Below are 23,652 nucleotides of genomic sequence, written 5' to 3'. Positions count from 1 at the left end.
ATCCACCCGTAGCTTGTGCCTTTTCTTCGGTCGCTTTCGTCAGTTTTCTTTTCCTGTCGGCCTGGCTCAGCTTCTGGCCCGCCTTCAGCTCAACCAACTGCTGGTGGACTTCACTTGAGCACTCCACTAGCTACGTACGACAGAAACCAAAAAAAAAAACTCTGATGACGTCTCGGTAGTCGTAGATAGACAAGTGCCTCAGCTTCTAGGCGATCACAATCACAATACACAGTGCAAGAAAAATGAAAACGATGGCTTATTTGGCACTAAAGCTCCAAGTATATTTATGGCCACGCAACAGACAAGGTCACAAGGATGCAAGTAGGTATCCAATAATGTGTTTATGTCAGCTAACTAACTACAGTCAAATGTCATTCTAGTTCATTTCTCACCTCACTCAGATTACCTGAAATGTCATTCCACTTCATTTGAGCAAGTTTTTGGATCGACTTAATGACACAAAAACAATTCCAACTTACATCCCTAGCAACAGATAACTCATTTGCAAGTTTCAACAGGACTATTCATACCAACACAAACTCAGTCAAGATAAAGTTTCACATTGATCCCGTTATCGATCAGCGACTGAACAACTGCCCTAATCTTTCCCTCAAACTTGTCCTGTTCCCTTGGTGTGTACGTGCAGGTAAACACGTCGGCCTCCTTCGCCCTAACGGGTATGTCGGACCTCGACTTGAGCACCGCTTTGATGTCCTTTGAGTTGGTCCCGGCAACCGCGACCTGCCTGCAAGTCGATCGGTGTGTAAGGGATACCGAGATGAAGCGCTTGGAAATGAAGACGTCAAGCGTGAAGGGCTCCATGTAGGCAATGGTGCGCCGCTTGAAAGAAATGTGCTTGTGAGGGTTCTTAGATCTCTTCTCCTTCTTGTATGTGTATGGCCTACTGTTGTCTTCATCCACAAAGTCCTCCACGCCAAAGAAGCTCCTGGAAGAACTTCAGACCTGGAAAGGAAACACATAATCCAATACCTGTCAGCAACTGACGAATCTGAAAAGTATGTACACTAGCAGGTTACATTGCATTCAGTTATAACAAATTCTAGAAGCAAATTGCAGGAGCCATGGTATTCTGACTCATTAAGTAGTATGTTGAGCTTAAGTGCCATTGCATCTTTGGTCAATGAACCATTCAACGCGTTTGCTCATCTAAGTACATCTTATAGCTTTCCATGCCCACAAGACTAAAACCCAGTTCAGGCATGTGATTTCTTCTAGGCACTACCACAGAGGGAAAAGATTTATCTGGATTTTGCAAGAACATTATAGGAATAAGTTAATTTTACTCCCTGGAAGTATGTCCGATGTCCGCTTAGCCCCCTAACGCAATCCTCTCTTTGTTAAACCAGATCATTTTCACCTTTTCCTTCTAGCCATTCTCGGCTTTGCAACATGGATGTAAAGTCTACTTGGTCTTGCCAACCAGAATAACTTATATCAATAGATTTGCTATCTGTGTTATGTTATTGTAACGGCCTCATCTCACCATGAAATTGAAGAACCACAAGAGTTCACCGTGCCAGAATAAAGGCAAACCCTCCAGCATGCTTGCCATGTCACGGCTAACCACGCCGAGAAAGGAGCCAGCCAATCTGCATACTCGGTGTTGAGGCAAATGTCAAAGTTGATGGGTCCCTCAATGTTGCGGGCAATATCGACAACATTCTCAAGGACATGCCAGCACGAATGAAGTTTGTGGTGCTGCTTATACGGTCAACGTCTACTGTTCCTTAATGTGAAGCTGCGCTGTAAGGCACACGTCCACGCAAATCTTCAGGTGGCACAGCGACGATCATTCCCATCCTACTGTTGCTTGATTGCTTCTGTTGTGTTGGTACCACATTAACAAGGCCTTTAGGAAACGCCGGCTACATCAGCACAGCTGTCAAATGGCCTCAAATTCTTGGCATGAAGCAAAAGGTGGACATCGTATCATTATGTTTAGTCAACCATGAGCTATTTAATCTTTCCGTGGAACAAAATAACCTAATTGGCTAGGTCAACCACCACTGGTCTTCCTACTTGGCAAAACCGTCTAATCTAGTGCACCGGGAACTGTTAGCAGCAAAAGGTGAAAACAGAGGGTTAATTAAACGCTTTAGGGGGTTAAGCAAATTATGGCTAGACTTTATGGGAGTAACATGGACCGTCCCAACTTTACTGTATACAAGAAGACAATCCAAACTAATGTATTTGGGTCTACTTATCATCAAACAAGCCATCATAGATTTGCTTAGTTTTTTAGGAATAGAATGGATTACGAGACAAGCTATTGTACAATCACTTGACCTAGGAGAGATACCTGTCACCTGAACCATGAGTGATAGTGGTACAATCATACAATATATGTCAAACTTTCATCATTCATGTTCTAAATCCAATTGCATGCAGTCATTCACAATCCAGATAGAACTGATAAAAGAAAACTTAGCACTAATCCAACCAGGATGTTTCATCCTAAAAACTTGTAAAAAAAGAAAAGAGAAACAATCCTATCAGCATTTGCATCTTCACATCATCCATTAATAAGCATCTTAACCTACTTTTCATGGTGTGTAAGTTGCTGAGTTATAAAATCTGCTCATTTAATCATTATAACGACAGAACTCCGAGGGTTAAACTTATTGTTGTCAGACAATGCTCTGTGTTACCTGCCCGCTGTGAAATTGACTCCAGCAAGTTAATAGAGCCGGTGCTGAATTTCCTTCACTTAGCATATGTGCTCCTCTCTTCCATGACTGGCTCAAGATGATCCTCAGCATGTTTACCTCAACCACCTGCAGTGCTCAATAAATACCAAGGGGAATGATTTGTAGGCAGATGCTAGTCAATCTGTGTAAGAACAAAAAGTGTATTACAGCCCAGAAACTTTAGACACATTTGACCGTCTATAACTGAATTTGGTCCATTCATTTTGCATGCAGAATCCTAATTAATGGAATGTGGTTGTGGATGTGGAATTGATACAGATCAAACAATGTTTCCAAATCGTACAATCGAGCCTAGTCAGCAGTATAGTCATCCTGCCTACATGCCCTGGTACTCATGATGTATAAACTACTAAGAGCAGAGCATCAACCAGCAGCAGGCCAGAGCTTGCGGAAGAGAGCCGGAGGTGGCACCTTGAGGAAGGGGTCCAGCAGCAGCAGGTGCGGGGGAACCGATATGGTCGCAGCAGGGAAGGAAACAACGGCGGCTTGAGAGATTTTGCTTTACGCTTGTTCATGGCCATGAAAGTGTGAACTATGTTATCCTCGCTTACATTAGATAAAAATGTAAGGGGCTTAAGCGTTTCTACCCCTGTTTTGAAGTGTATTTGTGATTTTCGCTTTTTTAACTTTGTGATTTTACCCCTGCGATTTTTAAACAAAGGAAGACTTTACCCTGGTCTGTGAAGTCCCTCTAACGGCGTTAACTTTTGGACAAAAGGACAACTTTGCCCATGCGTTTTTACCCCTGTTTTATTATGTTATTTGTGTTTTTACCCCTATTTTCAGACAGCAAGTTGACAATTTTCATACAAAATTTTTAGATAAATTCGACAGCAATTCGGCTGACAATCCACATAAACACAATTTAATATCACACAACTAGTACATATAAACCATATCCATGTAACATGTCATCATAGTACCATAATAGAAGCCAACATACAGGTCTAAATGACAAGTCAAACACTAACATATAAGTTTAAATGACATCATTAAGTTTCCCTCACTATGTTTGGTTGGCATAAGCAACCAATATTCCCATTGGAACAAGAACCAGCATCTCAAGAACCAAAGCTTTGTTTGGTCTGGACTCTGACTACGAAATCTATACTCATGATAATCTACGACAAGAACACGTCGGCCGCAAAATCTAGTAAATCATCAGACAAGCATAAAGAAGTACAACAAATCTTGGGAACCGTAGAAATTAATCTAATTTACAAATCAAACAACCTTATCTTACAATTTCACTGATGCCTGAACTGAAGTCTGAATCGAAGAGGTTACTTTGATTTGGAGAGCAGGGCCTACCAACCAACCAGGCTGAAGGGGGCGATGAGATCGTCAGATCTTGGCCGGGCCGGGGGCGGGGCAGCGGGCGAGGCCCCAGTCGTGCTGCCGCGGGCGCGAGCAGGGGCGAGGGGTCGGGGCGAGCTCCGCTGCAGGCCGCGCGGCGCCCCAGCCGGTACCCGCGCCACCGAGGGGGAGCGGGGCAGAGGGAGGAGCCACGGGCACGAGTAGGGGGGAGCGGGGCGGACGGAGATGGAGCCGCACCGCCGCCTGGTGGCCACGCCGCGTCGCCGCCTGGAAACCCTAACACGCGACTCTGGTTCGGGAGCGTTCGGTTGACCGAGTGAGGAAAGAGAAAGGGGTCTCACTGGCTTTTGGTACACGTGCCTTTCTTTCTTTTTTCCTTTAATCCAAACATTTCTGACTGTGTTAATAGTAGGGTTAATTGGGTCGGTGTCATTACAATTCTCGGATTATTTACATATTTACCATCATTATGATGTGAGTGGTATAAAAAGTACCATATCGGTGACTCATGTGTCAGTGACACAGTGTAAGATGTCATCCGTAATAATGGTAAATATGTAAATGCCCCACAATTTTCACGTTTCTTATAAATACCATTACTATTAGTCTTATTATAAGCGTGCCATTACAATTACACTGGAGTCTGAAAAATGTCATTATGTACACTTGCCGCGACCTGTGGCCCACATGCAGATGTATACAGCTAGCATGTACATTCGTATGGACCCTTTTGCCCCCAACTTCTCCATACATGCGTCCGTTTGACTGGATCGAGTCAATCCATCCATTCCCCATCGCCTCCTCTCTCTCTCGCTCGAACCCTAGCTCGTCGGCCTCGGAGACGCTTGCGACCGGCGGCGACGGCGACTGCTGCTCGCGGCGGTGGTGGGTGCGACTGGTGGTAGTCGATCGAAGATCATGGTGCAAGCTTGAGTACTATGGTGGTCGTGTCCTCCATGGAGGACGAGGTGCATGGTAACCGTGCTGCAGCAATGGACGACAGCATACTGAGGTATGCATCTGAAGCCATTTCGATCTGACATGACTTTCCATCGACAAATAGGCTAGTTGTTACTGCAATTTGTTGTAGAACTCGTTGACTTAATCTGCTTACTTCTTGCTAGGACCGACCTCTTCTCGCTAGAGATTAAAGTTGAAGGTTTCAATACAATAGATGCGTTGGGTAGGAAAGTTTACACCAAAGGTTCTGTGATTAAGTGGGATGTCGAGATAGGGTCGTTTTCTTTAGACTTGTTGAGGGAAAGCTTGCGGAATGAAGTTAAATGGGCCTCTAACCAGTCTGCATCTCTGTGGTTCTTTGACAAAAATATGAAAGAAGATGTCAGATTAGACAGTGACATTTAGATGATAGATTTGTTTGACATGTATAAGTCTGAAATGTGTTGCTGTGTGTTGGTAGGAGTCTTTGATAATGCTGTTTCTGATGCACTTGAGTATGAGTTGTTAGAGCCTTTATGTGTTATTCCACCTGATGATGGAGTAGTTAACCCTACTGATTTCAATCCTGATGCAAATGCTTGTGCCGCTGTCATTCCAAATGCAAGTGCTTCTACTGCTGCCATTCCAAATGCAAGTGCTTCTACTGTTGCCATTCCAAATGCAAATGCTTCTACTGCTGTCATTCCAAATGCAAATGCTTTAACTGCAGCCATTCCAAATGCAAATGCTTCTTCTGCTGCCATTCCAAATGCCCAAGCTTCTTCTGCTGCCAATCCTTGTACTGCCGATGAGTCGAACGTAGAGACTGATAGGGAGCCAGACATATTTGACAATGAAGAGGAGTATGTTGGGGTTGATGATGAGCACATCTATATTTCAATACCACCTACACACCCAGCCAACACTAACAGTGCCCAACCATCTGTTGATAATGCTGATCCTGTTGTTGCTGATGGAGGTGCTCCTCTTGAGGCAGAAATTAATGATGCAAATCCCCAGGAAATAACTGTCCTCCACGATCCTAAAAATCCAAAGATTGTCAAGGGATAATTGCTTCCTAACATAGTAACATTCAGGAAAGCTATTAGACATTACGCTGTCAAGAAAGGTTTCGAGTTAGCTAAGTTGCAAACTGACAAGACAAGATTCATTGCATATTATGCTGCCGAAGGGTGCCCATGGAGAATTCATGCATCTATGATTTTTTATAAGAAAGCAATACAGGTTGGTGTGGTCCTTTTATTACTGTTTGTAACTTATTCATTTATACATATGATATTCATCTTAATTTCTTATGTAGATTAAAACATTGCATGCTGAACATAATTGTCCCACTACAAAGCTAAGGGGGGGAAGATGGCTAGTCAAGGTTGGTGTGCAGATAGGTTGGCGGACTAGGTCAAGAAGAACCCAAATAAAGGAGCCAAGGATGCAAAGGAAAAGCTAGAAGGAGACTATGGCATTAAACTGAAATACTCCAAGGCATGGTCAGATTTGATGGTTGCCCTACAATAGATTCATGGGAAGTACTCAAAAAGTTTTCAGCCATTGTTCAATTGGAAAGCATAGATAGAAATAAGTTCTCTTGAAAGCATTGTAGAGATAGAGTTAGAAGGGAAGAAGAAGAAGCGCTTCAAGAGGATTTTTGTAGCCCTGAAGCCATGCATTGATGGCTTCTTAGCTGGTTGTAGGCCATTTATAGGTGTAGATACGTCTGCATTGCACGGCAGATATATAGGGCAGTTGGCATCAACAACTGCTGTGGATGGGCACAACTAGTTATACCATGTGGCATATGGTGGTTTTTATTCTGAAACAGAAGACAATTGGAAGTGGTTCATGCAGCAGTTGAATAGAGCAGTGGGTTCACCTATAGGTTTAGTCATATGTACTGATGCTTGTAAAGGGCTTGAGAAGGCTATGGGTGTAGTGTTCCCTGAAGTGGAGTACAGAGAGTGTATGAGGCACATGTATAACAACCTTATGAAGCATTATCAAGGAGACGTGTTTACTGACCACCTATACCCTGCTGCAAGGAGTTACACGGAAGGGTTGTTCAGGTGGCACATGCAGAAGATAGCAGATTTTGCCCCAGATGCCATTGACTTCCTTCAGCAATATCACAAGTTGATATGGTACAGGTGTGGATTTTTAGAGCTAAGTAAATGTTACTATTTGACCAATAATGTTTCTAGGAGTTTCAATGCTCAGATAAAGAAGTTGAAAGGACTTTTGCTGCATGAACTGGTAGATGGGATTAGGGAACTCATAATGGAAAAGAGGTACTTAAGAAGGTAGATTGGTAAGGATATGCAGGCTGGTATACTGCCCAATGTCATCAAAGACCTGAACAATATAAGCAAAAACCTCAAAGTTATGAAGGTTGCAAGAAGTGATGAAGGCATAGCTGAAGTAACACTTATAGATGACTGGAACAACCACAAGAGGCACATGGTTGACCTGCAAGGTCACTCCTGTTCTTGTAGGGAGTGGGAAATCACAGGAAAACCATGCAAACATGCCCTGGCATGGATTCTTTCCAACAGAGGAATTAAAATAGCAGATTTTGTGCATGAGTACTACTCTGTTCAGATATTCAGGGCTGCATATGCTTCTAGAGTTGAGCCATTGCCAGACAGGTCACAGTGGCCATAGGTTGACCTAGGCTTCAAAGTTTTCCCTCCTCTGCTAGGTAGAGTTGCAGATAGGGCGGGAGTGGTGAGAATTAGAGGTTGCCTTGAGAAAAATGCTACCAAAAAGAAGGTTAGGTGTAAAAGGTGTGGAGATTTTGGGCACTTCTCTAAGACTTGCAAACAACCAGAGCTAGGAGAAGATGGTGAAGTTGGACTGAATTCAAAGGAAAAAAAAGATAAAATGATTTGTATGTCTCTTTCCAATTCTTGTGACATTCTCTAGTTTTTGCTAATCATAGTGTGCATCTGTAGAAAAAGGCAACAGTTGGAAGACGATGAAAGTGCTAGACCTTCACAAATGAAGAAGAAGAAGACAACACCGAAGAAGAAGGGTGCACCCAAGAAGAAGAAAACACCTAAGAAGAAGACACCTAAGAAAAAAGAAGCAGCAAAAGAAAGCTGATGCTCCAGCAGCTAGTGTTGTGAGAAGCCTGAAGGACTTCTTAAACATCATGTGATATGTTGTGATCACAAGCATGAAATTAGTTTCTTTTGTGGCCTGAACGTTATGTATTGTAGGCCTTGAACTTGATATATTGTAGGCCCTGAACTTGATGTATGCTAGGGCCTGAACTCGATGTCTGTTATGGTCAGCACCGAATATTTGTTATGGGCACCCCCTATTTTTGTTTAGTGTGTGCTGAGCATGGGTTCCATGGAAACAAAGGAAGACATGAATGCCAATATCTGGAACCTCAGTCCACTTGGCCACACGTCACCGAGCCTTCAGAGCTGCCAGCAATTGTGAAGCGTGTGTCGTCAATGCTGCCACTTGGTTCTCAGTGAGGTTATATAACTACATATAAACCACGTTGTGATTCTTAGTGAGGTTCTTAACTCATGATATAAACAGCTTCCAAGCTCTTGGTTCAAAGTAACTAGTCGTTTGTCCCAATTAGTAGTTCTGATTGTTGCATAGTTGCTATATATTGCATAATCACATATACTCGTACCTAGATGATGACCCGGGCCTTTGCAAAACATACATCTCTACCATCAAATGCTACAGCTCACATGATATGGTCCAAATTAAATAGATGAGAATGAGTGGCACCCGGAAAACAAAGTGGACAAATTGATGGTTCACTAGGTGAGGTCATTTATTAAGGAATACAGATTCGGAGAAGCTGTGTTGCACACATTGACAGATTCATCACAAATTCACAGATTCACAAAACCTACATAAACATATATTTCTTGATCATAGATACATAGTTGCACAGACAGAAATAAACATAAATTAGTAGCACTTGACAACCTACAGGCTAAGATCACTAAACTCCAAACTACTGGAACCAAGGTGCATACTACTTTATTTCCAAACTACTGCAACTAAGAGGCTTACAAACAGATTTAGCATCACCACAGTAACTAATGCATTGCCTAAGCTAAAAGCCTTGTTCAATCCTCCATTCTTCAATTCTTTCATCTCCTGCTCCAACTTTAAAATGACAACCTTCAAGTCAATGATCTGAACCTTCAAATCCATCATCCCAATCTTTGTGTCACTCTTCTGTTCTATGCCTTGAACCGCAGGAGCAACAAAAGGGCCATGTACACCTTCCATTTCCACATCACTGAGCTTGTCTGGATGATTGGCGCGCAGATAGGCCAGGTATTATCCTTAAACCAATAGTTCGCACAAGTGTCATCGTTTTGCAATTGACAATCAAAACCCCAACCCACTTAACACTATTTGTAGCTGGACGAACATGGAACCCAACATCAAAGGAAAAGCAAGATAAATTACCCGAAAATTGTTGGGGCAAGTGTAATACATATTGCCAGCCTTGCTCTTGCGCCTAATGACCTGGATCTTGCATTTGGGGCAATCGATCCGTGGGAGACCACCAACCTGGCTAGCACTTGAACTGGCAGCTGTGGATGCCATCTCCGCTCAGCAGTAGTCGCGATCGACGCCGGTGCCTACGGTAGTCGCGGCCGCCGCCGCCGCGAGCAGTAGTCGCCGCCCGTCGTAGTTGCCTCTGAGGCCGACGAGCTAGGGTTCGAGTAAGAGAGGAGGCGGTGGGGAATTAATGGATTGGCTCGATCCAGTCAAACGGCCGCATGTATGGAGAAGCTGAGGGCCAAAGGGTCCATACGAATGTACGTACTAACTGTATACACCTGCATTTGGGCCACAGGTCGCGGCAAGTGTGCATAATGGCATTTTTCAGACTCCATTGTAATTGTAATGGCACGCTTACAATAAGACTAATAGTAATGGTATTTCTAAAAAACGCGAGAATTGTAATGGCATCAACCCAATTAACCCTTAATAGTAAGGGCAAAACGGAGCTTCATCGAGCGTAAAATCACAAAGTTAAAAATAAAGGGGCAAAATTACCTTTGGACTAATCTTGGACACATCTTTCTTACTAAAATACCTTTCCATTCTTGCCTTCAATATGAAATGTTGCTAATTAAAATGCTGCTGTTAGAACTAGTGGACTAGACAATGAAATCGAAATAAAAATGCGGTACTGTTCTGCTCTTCGTGTTCGGTCTGTTTTCTCACCGTGATTTCTGAAGCGGGGGCGTGGAGCCTCACTGCCTCAGCTTGGGCGGGTTGCCTGTTGGCTGCTGCAGAAGGGCCGGCCGGCTGCCGGGCGTGGTTGCGCGGGGCGCCGGCAGGGCGGCCGCTGGGCAAAGCTGCAGCCTGCAGAAGAGGGCAAGGGGCGGCCGCCGGCCGGCTGGGGCTTTAGAGCCGTGGTCCACGCGTGGAGAGCTCTCGCCGTCGCCAACGCCCGACGCCGACTCGCCGAGGAATCGCTGTCGTCAGTCTCGACTTCTCGAGGATATGGGCAGCGAGCGTTCCGCGTTCGGTGAGGGCGGCCGCCGCTAGCAGCCGAGCAGGCCAGGGCTAGGATATGGCGGAAATTTTTATTTTCTATTCTGGGCTTAATTACGACACGGCCCGTGACGCAAGAGACGGGCCGGGCCTCTACGGCTGTGGGCTCGTCGCGATCGGCCTTGTCCCCGAGCCCGAAGTCAGCGATAAATGCTAGCGGCTACCATCATTAAACAGTTTTTTGTTTTTTCAAAAAAAAAAAAAGTTTTTTGGGACCACACCGCCAAGGCGCCCACGGACCCACGGGCCCACAGCTATGACCAATCCTACCCGTCTCTTCTAGGCACGGCAGCCGCGATCCTTCCAAACCAAACCTTCCAAGCCGACGAATCACACCACCGCAGAGGAGAGAGAGCCAGCGAGGAAACGGTTTGCCACTGCACGCCCCGTGAAGCGTGCCCACCTCCGCCTCCACGGAAGGACGACGACGCAGTCACGCAACTGACAGTCACCGACGCGACGCGGGTCGCCTCCTCCGCCCTCCAGTTCAGCCTCCTCGCCCGCGATGGCTTCGGGCACCGACGCCGCGGCGGCGGGGGTCGCGGCGCTGGGGATCTCCGGCGCCGGCACTGGCGACGGAGAGTGGGCGGCGGCGTGCCCGCCGCTGCGGCGGAACCTGCAGCTGCTCGCGCCCGACGAGGTGAGCGCAGCCTGCTACTAGTCTGTTATATACTTACTCCGTATGTACTGAAGAAGAGGTCGCGCCGTCGTACTGGCCGTTCTGTTGTTGCCGGTGGATTTGCCGGTGCTACGCCGATCTCACGCCTCATTCCACTCGCTGCGAATTCCAAATTCTCTCGCTTCGTCGGCCGTGATGCGATGCTCCGCCCCTGGTGTGTGTGGACGCTCTGCCGTATGATTTGATTTGACTTGGTACTTGGTAGCTATGTTCGCATGCCGCGTAGGTCAATATTACTGAGGGCTTCTTTAATTCCCCCTAAAGAAAAAGTTTATGCCATATCCCATCCAATGACACATGTATATAGTATTAAATATAGACTAAAAAATAACTAATTACACAGATTGCGACTACTTTGCGAGACGAATCTTTTAAGCCTAATTAGTCCATGATTTGACAATAAAGTGCTATAGTAACATATGTGCTAATGACGGATTAATTAGGCTTAATAAATTCGCCTCGTGGTTTACTGACGGATTCTATAATTTGTTTTTGTATTAGTATCCGAACACCCCATGCGACATCCTCACGTGACACCCCAAAACTTTACACTCTGAAACTAAAGGCCTGATTAGATTGGAGGAGTTTAGGTGTAGCGCCTGATGATTGATTGCCGGACGCTGGACGGTACGGATAACTACCCTGACTCGCTGCCATTCTTTGAAGTCCCCTCACGTGTTGACGGTGCCTGGCCGGTGGGGGCGAAGTGGACCCGCATCCACCGCTACAATTTAGGACTTCCTCCCTCTTGACACACAATTCTAGAAGAAATGAAGTTTAATTCTGTGATTTTCAGTTTTTCATGATGGTGACTGCTGGTTCCTAAAACAGTACCGGTGTCGTACCAATGTGTTCAAGTTTAACCACCCTCTGCTCCTGCCACAGGCCCACAGTGGGACTAGGAAGCATGGTGCTCATACTCAATTTGGATACTTTAGATCATATACTTGTGCTCGAGCATTAATTTCCTGTGTAAAAATGTTACTACGAGTATGAATACTTTGGTACATCTGTACATTCCTCTATTCTCAGTTGTGAACAGTGTTCTTGTTAGTATAATAAACAATGTGGTCCTTTGGGCGAACAATTTAAGTTCTACTGCACTTTTCACACGTTCAGGACGGTGGTCCTCAACTGATGTACATCTAACTTGGCCCCTCCTCACGAATCACAAAAGTTCCTATTGGCCCTGGGTTTGGCTGAATGATTGCTCACCATTATTTCAGAACACAGTGTATCTAAATGTACTAGTCTCTGGTGCGACATACCATGCTAAGTTTATTCAATCGATGGAATTAAACACCTGTTTTTGTTTTCTCCTGCTACAATGCTCTTGTTGCCTGGTGATTCTAGGTTGAGCTAGCAAAAATGCTCTTGAATGAGGGCCAGATTCACCTGTTTGAACACTGGCCTGAACCAGGTGTCGATGATGACAAGAAAAGACGCTTCTTTGATCAGGTGTGTATTCAAACTCAGAATGTAGTTTCATAAAAGTATATATTTTATATCTTTTTACAAATATTTTGTAACAAAAAGTATTAGTAAAACTATGTTTTGAAGACTGTGCCAATGTCCAAGACATATCTTGTTTGGGACTGGAGTTGCATTATAATCTATGCAAGGAAGTCATAAGCACAAATGTATAAAGTTTTTTTTTCCTTTTATTCTAATAATTTTGTCAATTTGTCATTGTCTTAGGTTCGCCAACTTAATTCAAGCTATCCTGGAGGTTTGGTATCTTACATCCAGAATGCCAAAAAACTTCTTGCAGATTCAAAGGCAGGCAAAAACCCATATGATGGTTTCACCCCTTCTGTAAGTCTTTTTTACCAATGGTTTAGTTTGGCCTAAGTATCTATCCTTTTCATGGGAATTGTTCTATGAATAGTTTAATACTCCCTATGTTCCAAATTATAAGTCATTTTGACTTTTTTGGTACATCTATTTTGCTATACATCTAGTTATAATAATATGTCTAGATACATAGGAAAATGGATGAACCAAAAAAGTCAAAACAACTTATAATTTGGAACGGAGGGAGTACACCACAACCTGAAATTTTTTTTTTGAGATAAATTGATGCTTAAAAATGGATGTTCTTTATGTTAGTTTGGGTAATTCTCTACTTTCTTTACCTTTCCACTTTTCTTGATGACACAGCTAATAAACTTTGCCATACCTTACTTACAGGTGCCTTCAGGGGAGGTTTTGAACTTTGGAGATGACAATTTTGTTTCACTGGAAGCAGCTGGGATAAAAGAAGCCCGCAATGCTGCATTTGTTCTTGTAGCCGGAGGGCTTGGTGAAAGGCTTGGTTACAAAGGAATTAAGGTATGTGCTGAGCTGCTAATAGCAAACTAGTATCTAAGCTTGTGTCATGAGGTAGTACAGTAGCTAGGCACACTTTAATTGGAACTCAAACTAGATGCTGTACTGGTATGGTGTCTTGTAACTCTGATTTTGCTAATCTTATTTTGTTCTCTTTTTCTCTTACTGAATGCTGATATTGCACATCATCCTGCACAGAAAATAGAAACATCATTGAGGACTTGGTTGTAAGAAAGCTTAATGACTACAGGCGGTAAAGTAAATTATTTCCTAGTTTAAAGCACTAACTGTATGACTCTAAAACAGGATTAAGAGTATATGAGCATTATTAGCTTGTGTCCTTGAAAGTTTAGAGATAATCCAACCATGTTTCTGTAATTTCTCACTGGTGATTTTGTTACTTTTTGGTCAGGTAGCACTTCCCCGGGAAACAACTACTGGAAAATGTTTCCTTCAACATTATATAGAGTCTATCCTGGCTTTACAAGAAGCCAGCTGCAAAATGGTTGATGGTATGTACTCTACGTTTATCTGAGTTCTTTCTTTGTGGAGCCTATCATTGTTTTAATTCTTACAAATGATTTTCGATCTTTACAATAGGTGATATCATTTTCTTTTATGTCCCTTCGGTATCTAGCAATTGCTTGATTTAGTTGCTAGTTTCATTCCTTACACATAATACATGCTGGACCTTAGAGAATGTTCAGGTGTTGCTTTATTCTGATTGATGATATTCATCCACCATGCAGATGGGTGCCAAACAAAGATCCCATTTGTTATTATGACTTCTGATGATACAAATGCACTAACTATCAAGCTTTTGGAGACAAACTCTTACTTTGGAATGGAACCATCTCAAGTGAAATTACTAAAGCAGGTTCCTTCTGTTTCTTTGTTCTTTTCACATGCTAGTTAGGAGGGAAAAATGTTTTTATATATGCAAAGCACATAGCAGTTACCTTTTGTGATGACTGTACGTTCTCTTCCATTTTCAGGAAAAAGTAGCATGTCTAGCTGACAATGATGCATGGCTTGCATTAGACCCAAGTGACAAGTACAAAATTCAGGTTGGAAATTTCCATTCGAGGATCAGTAAAATTGTATTTGAATATAGCACCATATTGTTTCCACATACACTGAGTTTCTGTCCACCTTTCTTACTACCAGTTTTGTGATTTGGCAGACAAAGCCACATGGGCATGGAGATGTTCATTCTCTTCTTTATTCAAGTGGCTTGCTTGAGCAATGGTATGTTCATTGATTCAAAAATTCACCACTGGGGGCAGTTTCTTCCATTTGAAGAAAATTAGCAGCCATATATCATGAAGTAATTTAATGAAACTATACTGTCTATTCTTTTGTTAGGAAGAGTGAAGGGCGGAAGTGGGTTCTCTTTTTCCAGGATACAAATGGATTGCTTTTCAATGTTTGTACACTGGCTTCCCTACTGTGTAATAATTTTACTGTTAAAAGATAGAATTTTACTATCCTTAAAAATGTACCAGGAGGTACCAAAATTATAACTTGAAATCTGGTACGTAAGGTACCAAATTTTAGTGCCTAGTTACCTCCCTAGTTGTACATTGTGTTACCTCTTGGTATCTTTCTAAGGACCCTTATATATTTGTGGTGAACTGCTTCCTTGAGCTCAGGACCTTTGGTTACAGAGAACCGACTTGATTTTCTTGATTATTTTGTAGGCAATACCATCGGCATTTGGTGTCAGTGCCACCAAGGGTTACAATGTAAATTCTCTCGCGGTTCCTAGGAAGGCTAAGGAAGCAATTGGAGGAATTACCAAACTTACTCATGTTGATGGTAGGTTTTACTGTCGTTTGCCCCATTTTCTATGAGTTTTTCATGACTTAAGTTTTAAACGAAAAATATGTAGATCATTGTGATATTTTTTAGCAAAAAAAAAAAAAATCAATCAAGACTTCAATCTTTTGTTGGTATGTATTATGAAAATCAAGAAAACTATCCTTATATCCACAAGGATTTAGGAGAATCACTTCTCGATTGTTCCATACTGGTATTCTAATCGGCTAGTCCATCGAATTGAACAAAATAATGCATTTCACTTCTCTTAACCACTGACGGTAGGGTTGTTTTGTCAAATTTGTCATAATTCCATTTTGTGCACAGGTAGAACAATGGTCATCAATGTAGAGTACAATCAGCTTGATCCACTCCTTCGTGCAACTGGACATCCTGATGGAGATGCAAATTGTGAGACAGGCTATTCTCCATATCCTGGAAATATAAACCAGGTAAACTATACGTTCCAAGTCCTATCCAGTGCATTGTGGAGTCCTAAATCAAGATATTAATGTGAGGAGAGGTAGAGGAAGACCGAAGCTGACATGGGGGGAGGCAATAAAAAGAGATTTGAAATGCTGGGATATACTAGAGATCTTTGTTTGGATAGGAGTGCTTGGAAAGAAGCTATTAACGTTCCTGAACCGTGACTAGTGGCTCATGTTGGGTTTCAACTCTAGCCTACCCCAACTTGCTTGGGACTAAAAGGCTTTGTTGTTGTTGTTAAACTATATGTTCCAAAGGATAATTTACCACACGTCAAGAGATCCGTGGACTCTTGGTTTGCCAACATGTCATATTTTTCCCTTCTGATGAGGATGGACCATCTATTAATGATTGTCCTGCTCTTATGATCCGGAGGTGTGATGCTAAAACCAATACGAGTTTTGTGGATGTTGTTACCTTCAATGTCACATTATGTGCCTTATAACCTTTCATGTTTATTTTATCCATTGCTTTTAAAACTGGGCAGAACTATGCCAATGTTGTTATATGATGTTACATTCAAGCTGCATATTTTGTTGTACTATGAAAAACACTATGCTTTTGTAGTTGATACTGGAGCTTGGACCATACATTGAGGAGCTCAAGAAAACACATGGTGCCATTTCTGAATTTGTAAATCCCAAGTAATTTTTTCTAACCACTTGCTGTTAAGTACTTCTATTTAAAGTGATTGATATTATGGTATTAGTTTTTTCTTTGATCTTTGTTTTGTGTACAACTTCTTAATATGAATGTTTGTCCTTTGTTTAACCCCAGCCTCTGATCATTTTTGTCAATTTAGGTATACTGATTCGACCAAGACAGCATTTAAATCCTCCACTCGTCTAGAGTGCATGATGCAAGACTATCCAAAAACGTTGCCTCCCTCAGCAAAAGTTGGATTCACGGTAAGAGGCAGTTGATCATCCATTTAGTCTTAAGCATATGCATGATGCATCAGTTAACCAACTTTATCAGTTGTACCATTTGGATCAGTACCCTGAAAGAGTGCCATGGTTTCCTGCTTTCAGTTTTCTTCTAGTCAATATAGCCTGTGGGTCTCCCAATCTTGCTATTTTACCAATGTGTTATCTTGTTTATGTGGTAGCTATAAGACAGCATTTACCCAAAAAAAAACTATAAGACAGCATAGGAATTCTATAGATTCTCTGCAGTACCTTCACTCCAATTTATAATTAATGGGCACTATCAGGAAATGAGAACTTGTAAATAGTTATCCACTTATCCTCACATGATATACTTTCTTAAAAAGGCAACCTGTTTTCTGTATTCTGTTAGGAATCCTAAGTGCTGCTCTACCTTTCAGAGAAAAGGGGAAAACACTACAATCACGGGAGAGTGGGTGTAATCAAATGATGTTCATTACATGTGTTATTTCTTACTCAGAAGACATTCATGTTATTAACTATTATTTAGAATTTTTGCTGCATTTTTCATGATTCATCCCTAATTATTGTATTGTATTCTTATTACCATGCCTTGATTTACTTAAATGCTAGGTGATGGCTACATGGCTTGCTTATGCTCCTGTGAAGAATAATCCTGAAGACGCAGCTAAAGTATGGTTCCTAGTTCCAATTCACTCTGAGATGATTTTCTCATTTTACTTCGTTAAAATTTTACCATTGATTGTGAAGCATTTATGCTAAGGGTACACAATCTTAATTGATAGGCCTGTTAATTGTTGGGTACTTATGTTGGACCTTTTCCTGTAGTAATGGTTGGATTTAACTATAGTTCCTCCATTCACCTCTAACGACACTATCAATATTTGTTTACGGAGAGTATGCATCATAAGATTTTTTATATGGCTTCTTGCAGGTTCCAAAAGGCAATCCTTATCATAGTGCAACCTCGGGAGAGATGGCAATTTACAAGGCGAACAGCCTTATCTTGAGAAAGGTGATTCCATTAGCATATTCCTTTGGCAAGGGCACACTGGCCAATGGCCATGGGCGTTCTCAAATTGTTTGTGTTCCAGCTCAACGAGCTCCTTTTCCTCCCTCTTTCCAGGCTGGTGCACAAATAGCTGACCCTGTTGTTGATACCTTCAACGGACAAGAGGTAGAGGTTTGGCCACGCATGACCTGGAGTCCACGGTGGGGTCTCACCTTCAAGAGTGTCAAGGAGAAAGTGCATGACAACTCTTCAGTTTCTCAGAGGTCAGCTTTGGTCATCAATGGTCAGAACGTCTTCCTTGAAGGCCTCTCGTTGGACGGCACTCTTATTGTCAATGCTGTCGATGAAGCAGAGGTAATACATGACATTGAGCACCGTTAACTCTCAGAGTCCTGGCATATATTACAGATACCTCCGTAGTTTGGTTATTACCTTAGCAACGAAATATTTTGCTCATACTCCAGCGGTTCATACCATGCATCCATGTCTGTTTGCAGGTTAAACTTACCAGTCATGTACAAAATAAAGGCTGGACTATCCAGCATGTCGATTACAAGGACACCTCGGAGAAGGAAGAGATCAGAATCCGTGGATTTAAGTTTGAGAAGGTTGAGCAGCTAGAGGTGAACTACACCGAGCCAGGAAAGCATAGCTTGAGTGCATGAAACAAAGCATTCTTGATTTGCTTGATTGACCTGAGTAGCTTCCTACCAACTGGAAATAGTTCACATCTGGATTGCCTCCTAGATTCTGGGAGGCCATTGGCAACATAGCTGAAACTGTTCTTCTCCTTCCCAAGTATAATAAGGAGCAAAGTGCTTCACTAATCAGTCAACATTCTTTATGTATATCTGTACCTGTATAGTACCCTCGTTCATAGCCAAACATTCTCTCCTCTTCAGTGTAATCAGAGCTGATTATTTATTTGGGGTCTGATGTTTATGTTACAATATTGAGTTTTAGAAAACTTGGCACTGAATCAAGTAAGTGTGGCAGTACGTAGTTAGTGTTATACTACATATTGCATCCTTTTTATTTGGCACATAAACCATGGAATATCCTAGTGCTGCAGCATTCGCTAATTGTGATTATTTCATGAGAAAAAGGAGAGCAATGGCTGTGCGCTTGTGTCGAGAAGAGTCTTTGCAACCCTTTTAGCGATTACTTTTTCCTTTTTTTTTAAAAAAAAAAAGAAGAAGATCACTTTTGCCGTTTTCAATGGCCGTGGAAAGGAATTGTTGTGAGTGGTGATGAGTGAGTGCTGAGGCGACTAACGAGATGCCGTGAACGAAAGGAACAAATTTGGACCAGCGATCTCTATGTATACCTAAAACTAAAAGGTTAGGGAAAGTGAACCATTGCTGTTCCCTGTTCGAGATTTGGAACTTGCATCTTTTAAATCGTATAAGTCCTGACAGTCGTCTTATATTACGTTATTTTTGTAAGGATGATGTTCGATGTCAAGTGCAGCATATGAGTATTATAAAGACTCTTTCTTAACCGGATGTTTTAAAGACCAACCTTCAATCTGATACTCTTTTTGCTAACCAAATTAGTATCGTTAGTTTTAACTCTTGCAGAGTGTATCAGCAAGAAACAGTCGGCATTTCTTTCAAGAAATAGCATGCATCGGACCTGGTTGTTATTTCAGCAATTACCAAGACCAGAGTAGGAAGGCAGCAGGACAGCCATAGTGACATAGCTATCGTTTCTCAGATCCAAATGTTCAACATTGCAGAACCAGCAAATCAGCACACAAAAACATCACTGAACAGATCAGGTGACCGAGTACAAAGCACAAGCTAGTAAAATTACAGTTCTGCGTGAATAATAACAGTGACAGGTCCAACAAGCAAGAGCAAACACGCCTGCCAAGCAAATATTTAGAATGCGGAAACTCTTTTACTGTGATAAGGAGACGTGGTGCACTGGCTTAAGCACGGCGATCAAATAACTTCTGAATCAGCACCGAGAGGGTACCAAATCCCATGCAATGCACCACATGTAGCTTTAGGACCACCTACACGAAATACCAATTTCCTTATGGAAAAATTTCAAATGAAGGTACATTTTGTTTGGGGTAAAAAATGAAGGTACATTATAAATAGAGTTATCTGAATCTTCGTATGACTGGCTCAAAGTTTGCAAATACAAGTTCATTCAGATGCACAAAAAAGACAGAAATATCTATCTTCTCTGAAATATAACCAGAAATGCAGCTTCATGGAAAATAACATTTTCTTTAGAGTTCGAGAGAGCTAGAATGACCCACATGCTGACATGCCCATTAGCAGATACCACTACAAGTCTAGTGATGTAAAAAATGGCCATTAAAATCAAGTCTTCCTGAAAATAACTCATACACATGATTCTTCTTTATTCATGCAAGGAACAAGCATCCAAAAAATACCCACGTTCACTGTCACAGATCCAACAATGTTCCTCCAAAAGAACTAGATCCTTTCAGAAGTGAAAGTATATATTAAACCCAATTGCTTCGTTCGCTGCAGCTGCTGCCATAAGCTGCTGCTAGTACAGTGTTTGCAGTTGCAGCTGCAGCAGCTAAAATAACCGTGCCGACCACCCTGAATAATAGGCCAATACCACTGTATAGCTATAGCTGATTCCTAGACACCAGAACTACTATTATAAACATGAAAGATGAAAGAGTTACAATGAGACCGTCAGTGGTGAGCCATTTGCACCAAGCAACAAACAAAACACTCCTATCCTTTTCACAATAATGTACAGTTGCAAGTTACAGGATAGTACTAGAAGCATGGAACGAACAAGGATAAAAGATTACCTTTATATATAGGACAAGATCTCACACCTAACTGAGCAATGCCTGATTCATCTTTCTAGGATTTGGTACTATCCACATGGGGGGTGGCCAGTTGGATCAAATCCGAGGACAAACAATTTTCTCACTGGTCAGATTATCCAAGTTAAAAACTCCCATCTCACGTTTTTCTTGCTTTCCAAAAGCCATACACTCACCATCATCAGTAAAGTAGACATGATTCCCCTTCAATTCTGGATATTCTTTGGCGCATAGACAGAGTGATTGGTTGAGCCCAAGAAACACCACATTGTCACCCAAACTACTTACTTCCACAAGCTTCTTTGCTGTCAAGTCCACTCTATATACTTTGAACACAACCTTTTCGTGAAGTGGCATAGAGTCTAACTCTGGTTCTGCACCATCTTCTGATACGCTCCACCACGCCGGTTCTGCATCATATTCTGATGTAGCCCTGTCCGGTTCTGAGAAATACTCATCATCGTCTGGTGGGTCTAAGTCAGGTTCGTCACCAGGCACCTCTTCATCCTCCTCATCAGGATACTCAAGATCCCTGTGAATTTGCAGCAGATCACCACATGGAGCTTGGACAATGTAGATTCCACCAGGCCCGACCTTAAACCCATCCATGACAACTCGTGGTTTCAATGCAGGGTCACTTAGATCGTATGCGTGGATTTCACCATCAACCCGCATTGCATACAGTAGGCCATCGTCCTTAAAGACACAATCTGCATACATAACACCGTCTGGCAACCAAGTCCAGTGGTCATCCCCGGCTCTCGCGAACGAGAGCTGCCAGTACAGGCTATGGATGAGCACAACAGTGTAGGCTCCAGTGGACGGATCGTTGGACAAGAACGCCTTCTGAAAGACATAGTCCCGCAGCTTGTGAAGGCGAAAGACTGATGACGTTGAGCGTTCTGTGCAAGGGTTGCAGTGTACCATGAGTACTCGTACAGGAGAACAGCACCGTGACAGTCGCGGAGTGGCCTGACCTGCTCGATGGTGGTGACGGACGGGAGGTCGATCTGATCACCCGTGATGGGGTTGAGGAGGTGGAGCTCGGACCTCCTGTCGACGGTGACGATCCAGCCGTAGGCCGAGCCGATGAGGTAGCAGCTGCGGATAGGAGGGTCCGGGAGAGCGAGCGTGTACGGCTTCTCCTCTGCGAGGCTGTAGAGGCCCGCGGCGCTCGCGCCGGAGGACGCGTTGGTGTAGAGAAGGCACGGCGTCTGCGGCCGGATCCGAGCCCCGAGCTGCGGCTCGTGACGCTGGGAGTCGCAGGCGTGGCGCTAGGAGGAGCATACGCAGCCCGCGCGGAGGAGGTCTGGGACCTCGAGAGCCGCGAGTATCGTCGCTAGGACGTCCTCTGGCAGCTCCGCTCCTGACATCGAGTCGAGACCGACGTACGGAGTAGCTTTTTTTTGGTTCGTTTGTTCGTAGACGATGAACTACGTATCAGGATGAGGACAGAGTGGGGATGGATTGGATTGCCGCGCGCAGGGCAGCGACGGAGCCGCCGACGAAGAGCACGGAGACAGGAGCTGGGCCGGCGACGGCGGCGGCGCTTGGAGAGGGCAAAGGAAAACGGAGGAGGCAGGGACAGCACCGAGGACACCGGACGACCTTCGCAAGGACAAGGACGGTTTAGGAAAACGAAGGAACTGGAGGCCCGACTAACCACAACCAAAGCACAGGCAACCCACGCTGCCGGTCAACAGGAATAGGTGGATGACGACCCGTTGCAACATATACAACATCGGATCTATTTTTAAAATATCGAGATACAACTTTTGAAACATATGTCTGATACAGATAAAACACTTAAAATATACGTCTGAAACACTTGCAAAAACACATAAAAAGCACTTGAAAACCATTGCAAACATACGAAACATCCAGATAAAACATTTGCAACATATGTGTGAAAGTAGATGCAACATCCAGATAACCACACTTGCAACATGCGTCCGAAAAAACAGATGAAACATTGAAAACGGAAGCTTGCAAAATACGGATATAACTATTGTAACATATGAGAACATCGTAATCTACTTTTGCAACATCCGTATGAAACACTTGTAACATACATATAAAACATCTAAAACACTTGAAACATATACTTGCAACATGTATTTTTCACTCTTCTTTCGGACGATGTAGAGTAGAGCGGGGAATGGTAGGTTCCAGCCAGCCGACGGCCGAGGATGGTGGTGCGACCTGGCAGCGGCCATACGCGCTGCGCCTGGCCTAGGCTCAGCCAACGACACCTCCCTCTCCTACGCGACTGTCGGTGAGCACGGTGGAGAGGGAGAAAGGCGACTGCCCTGCTCGGATGTGGTGGTGATGGAGGATGGAGGAGGGCGCGGGAGAGGAAGAGAGTGCAGCACGGGGGAGCGGCATGGAGAGGAGCGAGGACAGGACGTAAAGGAAGGTCGCTGGGAGTGCCGGTTCAGCAGTCGGGTGCGGGCATCGCGGCTACAACGACGAGATGAAACCACGTAACGAGGCGAGGAGGAAGAGAAATGCGTTCATTTTTAGTTTTAGACGGACCGTGAGGAGAAACAGACTAGGCTGGTCCCACAGGCCCAGATGAGTGTGTCTAGACGCACGGACGCCCTCACCTTATCATTATCGCACCGTAAATGGACGACTCTGCCCGGAGGGCCAGAATAGGAGGCACGTGCGATATAACGACGGCGTTAGTCAGGTGTCAAGGTGTATGTGGTAGGAATTGGCTCGTAGTTGTCTCAAAAAAAATATTTCCATTGATAGATCGAATCACTTCGTAAAATTGTTTGGCTGGATTTTGATTCTCAAAAAAAAAATTATAAAAAAAATATATAAATAGAAATATGCTTCAATTTTTTTTGATATTTCTGTGGACAAACAACTTCAATACAATACATTTTAACTTAATACACTGAAAAGAATTTATGAAAAAAAAATAATTACTATTGGAAAAGGGAGACCAGAATCAAAATCACTAGAAACCAGCCTACGTCGTTTTGTGTGCTTACGTAAAAAAAGCGAGAAACATTCCGGCTCTTATCCTGTCGCCAGGA

The 23,652-nt window shown here is 43.3% G+C and overlaps 1 protein-coding gene and 3 pseudogenes across 1 annotated transcript; 2 read left to right on the top strand and 2 right to left on the bottom strand.

Annotated features, from left to right (window-relative positions):
* Positions 1-305: 305 nt before the first annotated feature.
* Positions 306-10,512, bottom strand: LOC136529379 (uncharacterized; annotated as a pseudogene).
* Positions 7,317-8,157, top strand: LOC136528624 (uncharacterized; annotated as a pseudogene).
* A 322-nt stretch (positions 10,513-10,834) lies between the features above and the next one.
* Positions 10,835-18,735, top strand: LOC136527325 (UDP-sugar pyrophosphorylase-like). Its single transcript, XM_066520012.1, has 17 exons — positions 10,835-11,190; positions 12,583-12,687; positions 12,928-13,044; positions 13,420-13,560; positions 13,970-14,069; positions 14,307-14,434; positions 14,553-14,624; positions 14,741-14,805; positions 14,923-14,983; positions 15,258-15,379; positions 15,707-15,827; positions 16,429-16,505; positions 16,664-16,769; positions 17,382-17,441; positions 17,704-17,784; positions 17,896-18,135; positions 18,279-18,735. Exons 1-17 carry the CDS (start codon positions 11,056-11,058, stop codon positions 18,444-18,446), a joined length of 1,899 nt encoding a protein of 632 aa, XP_066376109.1. The 5' UTR covers positions 10,835-11,055; the 3' UTR covers positions 18,447-18,735.
* An 830-nt stretch (positions 18,736-19,565) lies between these two features.
* On the bottom strand, positions 19,566-22,248 carry LOC136529538 (F-box protein At4g35733-like; annotated as a pseudogene).
* Positions 22,249-23,652: the final 1,404 nt, after the last annotated feature.

This window comes from Miscanthus floridulus, chromosome 19 (assembly GCF_019320115.1).
Source record: "Miscanthus floridulus cultivar M001 chromosome 19, ASM1932011v1, whole genome shotgun sequence".
Taxonomy (NCBI): domain Eukaryota; kingdom Viridiplantae; phylum Streptophyta; class Magnoliopsida; order Poales; family Poaceae; genus Miscanthus; species Miscanthus floridulus.
The sequence above is the reverse complement of the archived record's forward strand: the minus strand, read 5'-3'. Positions and strand labels throughout refer to the sequence as shown.